Here is an 11,209-nt window from a genome sequence, read left to right on the forward strand (position 1 = left end):
GTTACCTCAGAGGCATATGTATGCTGACTGCAGGTGACTTGTCATGTTCTTCTTAGCGTGCGCGTTGGTGCGTGCCTGAATCCGTTTTCGAAGATATCATTATCTGAACAAGGCTGAAGAAGAGGTAGATGTTATCCCGAAAATCACGTTGAATATAAGCAAACTGGTCGGAATATCAATTAAAAAAAAATGTTTCCAATTTTTCAGGAAGGTAAATATTTCCCACACGCCTGAACAGAGTCTCGGGATATTTTTCTAAACGCACTATGGCGCCGATCATCTATACATACTGTACAACTGATAAAATTCCAGGGTTTGGATGTCTCTTAAATACTGAGGATGTTTTTTATTGCAAGGTTTACCCAGATTCGATTCATGTTCATTACAGTAATGATTTCGGTAGTAATTTGATTGATTCAAGCCCAATCCGTCGCTTAGTCAGAACACCCAGTTCAAACCAAAAGAATTTAACAGAGATAAGTCAGGCTGGGACGCATGCATGGCTGACAATCAAGACCATCCAGTTCTTTTGAGGATTCAAGAGCATCCGACGATGCATAAATGGTAAAAAATGCCGACTTGGTGGATAAGATCGGCGACAAAAAGGCCTATTTTCACGCGACCCTGGGTGCCAAAAATGCTTTTGACCTAGCGTTTGATGGCGGCCACGGCAAAATATTGCAGTACGCATTGCAAAGCCTTACATTGGGCTTCAATTGCAATATATTTCGGTTAGCATCAGCAAGCCTTTCACAAAGACCCTTTACCGTGCTCCATGACACCATAGTACTTTTCTTAGGCTTTATACCAGCCTGGCGACAAAAACATCCTGCGACTTTTAAGCTGATTGCTCGCTTCGGTGATTGGTACCAGACAGCAGAAAATGTTAAAAAAGATCTAAATATGGCGAATCGTCTGGTCACAAGGGCTCCTTTCAATCGTTGCGATGCGACTAAGATATGTGGGGTTGGAGGTGACTCAATGCACTGCGGCTTCACAAGGGGCATTCGCGTTGCAGTTTAATGAATGCTTACTTACGTTTTATGTTTTGGACCTGTTAAGTTCAGTGATTGACAGTTCAAGAAAAGTTGGCGAGATGACCAAATCAAGGTAGAAATTGATCTGCCATTATTCAGACTGCCTTTTCAAGACACAGCAAACAGCAGAAAAGGCTGCTGACTCCTGTAGATTCGGTGGTAGTACTGTAGGCTGCTGACTCCTGTAGATTCGGTGCCGGTGGCTGATAGCACTCCTCAGGGAAGGGAATGACAGGAGGTGAGAATGGTTCTCAAGTGCCATTGATGCCATTGCTGCTTCGTTCCTGATTAAGCATGGTTACCTATCAAACGGGAGTGGGCTGACAAACAAAATTGTGGGAAGTCCCTCTCCAGTAACATTCAAAAACCGCTTGGATATAGCTAAATCTATGCAGGCCAGGTGATAAGCTCCGAGGATGTGTACAGAACCTGAGGTAGACCAGGGCCGATTTTTTTGGCCCTGGTGAATTCGATGGGCCCTCGTGACTCTTTGTTGGCCGACTGTCTTTAAGTCTTTGCCTTTTTGTCCTAAATAGGTATTTTAATCAGGTTTTGCACCTAGTCCCCATTTATTTGAGGCCTCCAGCTCCCTAGTTTATGAAAAACTGCCAAATCGGGGGGGCGACAAACATATTTTTGGAAAGACCGCAAAGTTTTCACTGCTCAGCCCCACACTTGCCTTTCAAAACTGTCTCATCTTGATGTGAGGCATAATTTCCGTGGCATTTTTTGGTATTTTTGTGCCGGGAGTAATTTTTCCCACAGTTGTACCTAGTGAAATAAACTTAGCCGGCAGCACATTGTGAAGAAAAGTATCATTCTTGTAGACCACTGGCAAACCAATTTTAAACAATGACCTGATCTGACCTGATCCATATGGGGAGCACAAATGGTCGTAATGAATTCTCCACAGTCTTAACGCTTATTTCTGTACCCTCAATATCCGTATTGCCATGTTAACATAGGCTTTAACTGCATGCATCGACCATTTTGTACGTTTCGTGACCTCTGGTGACCTCAAATTCCACCCACGGTCAAATATTTTAAGTGCGTTCTTCCAGCTTTGACGAGACATTCAAAGCGATATATTTGTTTTTTTCATACGGCGTCTTGAAGTTAGAGATGTCAGAGGGAAGTTAGCTTCCCCGGCCGAGTGCGGTTGTCTCAGACCCTCGGACGGGCGCGGGTTAATCATTTCACGCTTGTCATGGAAGGGGCCTATTGGACTCGGATGCGCCCGTGGATGTAATTGATTTCACTACCCCGTATTCGTGGGTCCTCTTATTTCAGCTCGCCTACGGAACACCCGGCGAAGTTCCCGGCAGTAACACACTGTTCAGACCTTCACTACCAAACCATGCGGAATGCACCCTAAACCTATTAGCTAGATGAGCTACTATGGATGCCTTTTTAGCCTGTATCCATGCCCATAAAATTTCCCTCTCTAGCTAGTTTCTGGGACAGTTTCAATAGCCTTGTTCCTCGTAGAAAAAGTGGAAGAATGGGCATATAGATACGTTGATATTTCGGCCCCATGCATTTATCGAAGCATATTACTTATACTGTTTTCAATAAAGGCATACAACCGAAATATCAATATATCCACCCTTCCATTCTCCTGGGTATTCTGCGGAGAATGAGGCTAACACTGCTATCTTATCTGTATGCACAATAATCCTCACAAAGACAGTTAACAACTTATGTTTTCTGGACGCTCGCGAGCGGCACGTGGGCCACAGCAGGAGGTGGCGTACAGCGGTGACGTCCGTCGCGATAAAAAAATCTGGTCCTAGACGGACACGTGCCTGGCTCCCCTTCCTGATTCCTGGTTCTTGCTTTTCCAGATCTTGAAACCTTGGCATCTGCGTTTTATTTCACGATACTCGCCCCTGGATCCTATTACTAGTTTTGTAAGTATAGCTCCCGATTTCCTGGCTCTCACAGGTTTGTCCACAAACAAACATTGCTTTCTGGCTCCAAATGTTTTCTTAGCAAATACGACAACCTGGTTTCCGGTACTCATCGGCTTTTCTCTCCCACCAGACACTGGTTTCCTGGTTCTCAGCATTCTTTCAAAACACTAGGGCCTTGTCCATAGTTCCCACTGATGTTTTGGCTCACTTTGCTTAAGTGTCCTCCAATTTCTGTCATGCATTCTTTTAACCATTTTGACTTTTTCGATTCAAATGTTGTCGCTATCAATAGCTATCTTGTATTACCCAGTCTTAACCCTGCCGGCTTTTTGTCTTTTGATTTTTTCCGATCCGGCTTTAATTGCCGTCTACTCCGATTCCCTTTGAAACGTTGCCCTTCTACTCCTGCCCTTTGGACTTTTATACCTGTCAGCTTTACCCTTTTCCTACCCTTATACTTGTCAACTCTTATCTCTTTTTACTCTCTACTCTTCGATTGTTTTCCTATTCTACCTTTCCCATTCGACTTTTGTCCCTGTCAACCCCTTTCGTCCGAGTTGTATCCCTGTCCACTCTTTTCGCTCGACTTGTTTCGTTTCCATTGAGCTCTTTTCATGCGACTTTTTCAAATTGGCTTTCTGTCCGGAAACCCCATCGAATATCTTCTTTCCTCCATCTCTACCTTTTGCAACTGGCTTCAAGCCTTGCGGTTTACAGCCAACATGTTCTAACATGTTCAACATGTTCGTTTTAGAGTTTTGAAACCTATTGGCTGGTATTATCGCCGGCCTCGTGTTTTATCACAGTCGCGATTTTCAGCTTTGCCCTAATAGCCACCTTGCCCATCGTCCCTATACCATTTAGTAGAGGCTTCCGAGTCCTACGTTTTCTCAAAAATCCATTCATTTTTCCATTCTTCTAAATCTCTGAAAAGACAGTGCCTTTTGCTTTTCTAAAATTAAGCTTAATGTGTGTTGCGTATGAACCATCAGTCTATGTTTCTCAGACGACGGTCGCCTGGTGGCCCTGACCACGGAGACGCTGTCGGCGGCCGACCTGCCCCGCGTCGTCTCTCTGTCCGAGGTCGCCCCTGCCGACCTACAGCGCCGCCTCCGAGGCGCCTTCTGGCAGCAGGACGTGCCCGTGCTGACCAGCCCACCCCGCTTCCCGCCCGCCACCCGGCTCACTGTGCTGCTGGCCGGCTCGCTGGGCCATGTGACAGCCACGTACCGACGGCTGGGCCAGCAGCCGGGCGCCCGCTCACGTCTGCTCAGCTGGCTGCTGGCCGTGCGCGGCAGAACGCGCCTGCTGCAGCCGGCGCTCGAGGCGGTGCTGCGCGAAAACGAGCGGGCGATGCTCGTTAGCTGCGCCAACGACTCGTGCGCAAGCCTGGCGGCCACCTCACCAGGCCGGGACGGCGTGCGGCTGGTGCCCTGGACGCCAGGGACGCCACCGCCCGACTGGAAGCTCAGGCAGCTGGGCGGCCGCACCCTGCGCGTCCTGGCTCCCCTGAGGAAGAAGCTGGTTGGCCACTGCACCTCCCCCGTCATAGCAGCCTACATCGCCCCCGACAACCGGACGCAGCTATGTGGCTACCTTGGACAGACCCTGAACATACTTGCCGACAATCTAAATTTCGAACCGCGGCTGATAAGGAAATCTGGCTGTGGCAGATTACAGGTGAGTGATGACTAACAGATACTAAAAACAAGGCGACATGCCCATGGCTTCCGAGTTTTGATTCGCGACATAGATGACAAGTTTGGATTCACCTTCCTGGAGTAGGAGTAGGAGTCTTGAAATGTGGAACATTCCCTTTGAGTTGTGTGTAAGAGAGGGTGGCAAGAAGCCCAAGAGTGGTATTTGTCGTTAAAACGGGTTAAAAGCGGGAAAGAGGTCACGGCTCGGGCCATCTGGGTGTCAACATCGGCCCAGCAAACCGAGACACCGATCACTCTGGGTGGCAGTGTGAACTGAGCCCGGACTGGGAGACGGTGGAGGCTCTGGTAGAGTCGTAGCCGAAGCCACCGTCAAAGAGACGCCAGGGCAGCCTTGCCAGGAGACGGTGCCGACTGAGCGAGCGGGGAGCGGCTGCCGCGAGGAAGAAACCCCGTCAGAGACAGCCTCCCAGCGGTTGGTCAAGACAGTGAACGTGTGAATGCCACTGCAGTCTCAACTACCTGCCAGGGTTGTGGCGGCCCAGAGAAGGACAGGGGCCGACTGTTCTTGTAGCGCGAGATGGTGACCTAACGACGCAAAACCGCAGGGTCTCCTCCTGGACTCTGCCCCAGGCCGAGCTGGCCATGCTTGCAGCATGATGGAAGCAGAGGCAGCCGCTGTTTAGGCTGGGCGTCCAGAGGATGACCATCGCAAAAGGCCGGAGAGGAGACGTCAGGGAGCAGGCACTGCTTGTGTCCGGTGGGTCCGGGCACGAGATCCGATAGGAAAAACTTCAGGTTCTGCTGAGGCGACTGGTCGATTCCCAGGCTCGAAGCTGGAGCCCGGCTGCGCAAGCCCACGAGGTTCATCCCTCCAGGGCAGGCCCAGGGGACGCAGGCCCAGGCCCGAACCCGAGGCCCGGCGGCGACAGAGGGGGCCAGAAACTGTAGTTCAGTGCCCAGCGGGCGACAAGCAAAGAAGCCAAAAGCAGTGTTCTCAGAGCTCAGAGTCTTCCCACAGCCCAGATCCTGCCGAGGCAGTCAGGTTTGCGGAGGCTGGTGGGTGGGCAGGTCTGATGGGTTGGGGTGTCTGAGACACATCTGCTGTGATTTTTATCCTTGACAAGCTTTTCCTTTGAGAATCTAGCGACACTGTCGCGTGCGATCCTACAACGGACAAATGGAGTTAAAGTTCAGGCTTAAGGGCACAGACGCAAGCTTAAACTAGGACTCAGGCCCCGAGGGCTCGGAGCTAGACTGAGGCTCAGGAGGCTCGAAAATTGCCATGCAAGTGCTAGTACTTGAATGTGTGCACGAGCTCTGAATATTTTCCCGAGCTGATGGCTGGTGCATCAGCAGGGCGATGCTCCCTTAGCGACCGGACGTGCTGTCCCCGCATTGTCATTTGCTCTGTACACCCTCAAACTCCCTCTCCTACCGACAGAGCGACATCCTCCCGATCGGCTCCCTCCGTACCCCCTCGGCGCTCTGTACACTTCTTCAGTACTCCTCGGTGTGCCAACATGACGACGCTCAGTGTTAACGACGCTCTGTCGTCTCATTCTCTCGATACTTCTCAGCCGCACTATCTGTGTTCCATCATGGTAGCTCGTCTGTTGACAGCTGGACGGCTCGCTGAACGGCCGGCCCTCCTGGCTGATCGCCGGCCGCGGCGACCTCGGTGCCGGCACCTGCACCGTCGACGTCAAACGGAGCTCTGCCGTCTACATGGGCGAGTGGTTCTGGAGCGACACCACCTCCATCGGCACCGCCCAACCGGACCACTGGCACTCGGACTTCCTCGTGTTCGGCGTTTTCACGCCGGAGGTGTGGGGGCTTTCGGCGCTGTACGTGCTGCTGTACGCGGCCATACTGCGGGTAGCCGAGCTGGCGGGCGGCGCGGTGCGCAGTCGCCCGACCGGGTGCCGCTCGGTCGGTCGCTCTGCCCGCGCCGCCCGCGCCGACCGGCAGCGCGTGCCCTCCGTCACCGCCTACGTACAGCAGTCGCTCCGCATGTTCCTCGGACAGGGCGACGACGTGACCAGCGCGCAGCCGGCCACCAGGCTGCTCATGATGTTCATCTACATGGTGCGTGGTGTTCATGATGTTCATCTACATGGTGCGTGGCCGCTGCCGTCGTGCTATGGCTGGTCGACCAGGGAGGCTCATGATGTTCATCTACATGGTGCGTGGCCGCCGCTGTCGTGCTGTGGCTGGTCCACCAGGGAGGCGTGTCAGGCCTGTTCCGGGTGACCTTCACGTTGCCCCATTCCGCACGGATTTACCCCACCTCCACCCTGACATCTGGGGAGTTACGGAACCGATTTCGAGTTTTGCTTTAATTAAAAAACAGGTATTACCCCAAACCTAGGATAACCAAAAACAGATGCCTACTAAGGTGGTGAAAAAGTGGGAGGCTACGTGAGTAGTAAATGGTATTATCTGTCACAATGGTGATACACGCCGTGGGCGAGCTTGTCTTTCCATATAGCATATATAGACAAGTGTCATTGGAGGCATCCAATTTTCCAGAGAAGCGGAAAGGGTCACGTGATAGGAGGCTGACCCATTGCCGCGCCCGTCAGCCCACAGCCCTTTGTTTCTCAGTCCCTCATTTGGAGCCCGGCAAACGGCGATGTCCGCGTCCGTACGGTGACACCTCACCTGATACAAACCAGCTCGCTTCGGAGCTTTAAGGCGCCGTGCCATCGGAAGGCCCCGAGGAGCGGAAGAACCATGTGGATTCGTAGTTCATCTTCTCTGTTCCCCAGCTCGTGAGGTTTCCGGCTAGGACATTTAGAAGTCGGAACTCTCCTTACGAAAACGTTGTGGACGTACCTGCGCTTTTCATTGTAGCAGCTGTGATGGAATGAATGTTCAACGGCATCTAACTATTCGCGAACAGCGGAAGTGGATAGGCTGACTAAAGCAGGTGCCTATATTTGATAGCCGGTTATAAGAGTTTTATCGAGACCAGATTGCAACCAAAGAAATTACAGACTATTGCACTGTCGACATAGGCCATATAACTAGCTTTTGAAGCTTTCATGTTAATGTGTTTGGTTTTAGTAAGAGCTTTATGAGACTGGATTGCTGCCCACAAAATACAGACTATTACACCGTCAACATGGACTATATATCTATTTTTAGGCCTCCATGTTGATCTATTTGGTGCAAACGGTGATAGGCTTTGACCTCAGTGTAGTTCTAGCCCCTATGAGCTTGGTTGGTAGCGTCAGAACGTCAAAGTCAAGACCATCGCCCAATAAAATTGTCAAGCCTGTGAGGATTAAGCCCATTCCCGGCTGGGACGACCGATCTTTCCCGCCCTAGTGCCCTCAGATCTTGAGAGCTACAAGACCCTACCCTTTTTTCGGGCTGGAGAGGCCCGTCCAAGCCGTCCTAATGCTCTCAGATCTCGAGAGCTACGGGAACTTTAGCTTCACTTGGAGCTGGAGGGACCGGCATATTACGTCCCATTCCTCTCAGATCTCTGTGCTGGAGCGAACGATCTATTCCGCCCCCTCCAATCACGAGAGCTACAGGACATTGACCTAATTATGAGCAGGAGGGACCGATCTGTTCGTCACAACACCCGCAGATTTCAGGAGCTGCTATGACATTTGCAAAAACAAAGAGACATAACATTGCGTTTGATTCTTCTCGACAAGATCTACACCCCTTCAACAGAAATTTCCACCGCTTCCTGATAAGGAAAAACTTGGGGAAGAGCAACCGAAGTGTCATGCCTTTTTACTTGTGACCCGAGACAGGTGTCACGTGTATCAACCGATTTCAGTGCTACTAACACATATCTGTAGATAGCACTTTAAAGATTGATATGTGTTGGGTACAGTTCAAAATGGATACATCATGGAAATGAACACCAGAAACTATCCCGCACAGAAAGCTTTAGGGCGAAACAACGGGCTGGTTTTGGCCTCGGTCTGTTGTTCATATCCGAACCAAGGTCAATGAAATTCGTTGTAATCCTACATTCAGTCGTTTTGTCGCTTGGGAAACTATCTCAGAGATGTATGGGCTCGCCAACACCCCGCTATCGCATAATATTAAACGATTACCTGCGATTTTCCTTCGTTGACAGCCATGGTCTGACTGATGCTACAGGTCAGCGAGCTATCAAGACATAGCTAATTTTGAGTATCAATAGGTTCACTATTCAAATACTTACAGCTATGCAATGCTTGGCGCAGCTACTCCGCGCCGATTGGAAATTATTCTGTAAAAACCTGTAGGGGAGGGGAGAGCCAAATTGATCCAATAATCCAAATTTCCATTTCCAATAAGCCCATACTGTACCTGGCAATTCAGGATCATAACGAGAAATATAGCACTCACGGTGTCTAGCTTGTGTCCTCTGTATATACTAAGGTGTACTCCCCTGCAAATGGAGTAAGCAACAGGCTGGGTTGATAATGAAGCTCATCAATGTGTGATATTTGGTTCTTGCAAGTGGTCATAATTTTTTTTAGCTAGACCATTGATAACTTTTTTGAGCCAGTCAGAATTCATAAGTGAAATTTGTTATTACAGAAGGAATTGATTACCCTTGGATGCCACAGGTGTGTTTGTTTATAACAGAATCAAAGGCTTGAAGACGGATCGGGACGGATTTTTCTTCTCTCTTTTTTTTGCTAAGCTTGACCAGACTAGATTGAGTTAAAAAGCCTTGAAACTTCTAGCTTGGCGGGTGGATTACATTCTGGACAGCCGGGATGGACTGGACCGAATTTTACAAACTCATTTAATGAATTGGTTTTGTTCTCAGTAGGTTGAGGCGGAAATTGCTGTCAACGGTACAGGGCAGTGAGGCCAAGCATAAAATATAGCTCTCATCTCACGAATGGAATAATTGTTCCGACTATCGTTCTCGCCTTTTGGTCCCCTAGCGTTTCTCCCAGGTACCTCTCCGGCCGTCGTCAGCTCTGATTTGGTAAGTTATTGAGTAATGTTGCCTGACGACGGTCAGAGAACAAGCTCTCCTAAACATCGTGTAAAGAACACGCTATAAGAGAACGACAGTGCGAACAACTAATCCATTATGGCGCTAATTTCTCCTATCAATCCTTCCGTAAAACCGTAAGATTTCATCCCATCGTGAAAGCTAGAAGTGATGCGGAAAGGCGGATTGATCTCCTCTGCATTACCATGCGTTCCTGTTGTGTGTTCCTAGTGTCGGGTTACTGCTACGTGACAACATTACTCAGGGGCAATGCTGCGATACCCTGTCAGTAAGCGCAGTTGCCGCTTGATTGCAGTGACAACGGCCTATGACAATTGTATGAAGTGGCAATATTTATCAAGACACACGAGATCACACAGATGCGCTCCATTCCAGAGCACGGTAACGCTGATGTCGATCTACGCGGGCAACCTGACAGCGTTCCTCTCGATCGGCCGCTACTCGGCGGCCATCGAGACGCTGGAGGAGCTGGCGGCGTCGCCTATCGAGCCCCACGTCACCTTCGGCCAGAGCCACTACTACATCTTCGAGAACGCCACCAGCGGGGCGCGCGGCCGCATCTGGCGCAAGATGCAGGCGTGCGACGGCTGCGTACACGCTCGCTTCCGCACCACCGAAACTCCCGAGTTCGTGGCGGCCCTGGTGCGCGGCGGGCGCTCGCTCTTCCAGAGCCAGCGCGCACTGCTGATGAGGGCCGACAATCACCTGGCGCGCACTGGGCAGCCGTCGGCGGCGCTCTGCCCGATCCGGATCGCGCGGCAGGCGCTGCGCCGCGACTTCTACAGCCTCATGTTCCCACACCACAGCCAGTACAGCGAGCTGTTCGACAGGGCTATCCGGCGCCTGCGCTACCAGGGCGTCATCCAGCGCATCTTCGGCCAGGTGGCAGCCAACCGCTGCACGCGCTCGGCACCCCTGAGCCACGGCGTCGCTCCGCTGGACCTCCACCGGCTGGTGGGCGCCTTCTACGTCTGGCTGGCCGGCATGGGCGCCGCTCTGTTGGTTCTGGTGACCGAGTGCTGCTTGGGCTGCAGGAGAACATGTTACACATAGCTGAACCCATTGACCTGGATCAGGGTGGCAGTATATTGACCTGGGTCAAGTTGGCACTGCAACCAGATCCGCAAGGAATCAGTCCGAGCTGACCAGATGAGCGGCAGCCATAGGCGTCGGTAACCGCTAGAGAAAACCAAGAATGAGAGGCTGGTCATTCTCCAAATAGAGTTTTAATAAGTGTAAAATGTGGGCGCATTACCTGGGCGTTGTCGTAGTTAATGATATGTGCACAGCATATGTGCGTGTAACACACGGCATTTAAAAACCATATGGTAACTGCAACTACATAAAAGCCCGGCTGCACATAAACCTACTTTGGGGTCTCTGGTCTGCGACCTGAGACCAGCAGTCATATTGGAAGCTACGGTCGGAACCGAACTGTGCAGTGAATGGGTGTTCGTCTGTGGTGGGTTCTCCACGTCACAAAGGATGAACGCCCATCTGTTTACCAAAGCGCCTTGGCCACTTCTTGTGACCTACTTCGTAGGTAAATGGTGTGCCAAGTGTTTTGGCTGCCAATTCGGGCACCGTGTTGTCTACGAGCCTTGCACACAACACCAC

General features: G+C 51.0%; 1 protein-coding gene across 1 annotated transcript; it reads left to right on the top strand.

The window, feature by feature from the left end:
- Positions 1-1,265: 1,265 nt before the first annotated feature.
- On the top strand, positions 1,266-10,645 carry LOC119102717 (glutamate receptor ionotropic, delta-2-like). The gene is made up of 5 exons (XM_037226175.1): positions 1,266-1,275; positions 3,957-4,165; positions 4,265-4,630; positions 6,232-6,696; positions 9,968-10,645. Exons 1-5 carry the CDS (start codon positions 1,266-1,268, stop codon positions 10,643-10,645), a joined length of 1,728 nt encoding a protein of 575 aa, XP_037082070.1.
- Positions 10,646-11,209: the final 564 nt, after the last annotated feature.

Source organism: Pollicipes pollicipes, unplaced genomic scaffold, assembly GCF_011947565.3.
Source record: "Pollicipes pollicipes isolate AB1234 unplaced genomic scaffold, Ppol_2.1 Scaffold_5724;HRSCAF=6776_pilon_pilon_pilon, whole genome shotgun sequence".
Taxonomy (NCBI): Eukaryota; Metazoa; Arthropoda; class Thecostraca; order Pollicipedomorpha; family Pollicipedidae; genus Pollicipes; species Pollicipes pollicipes.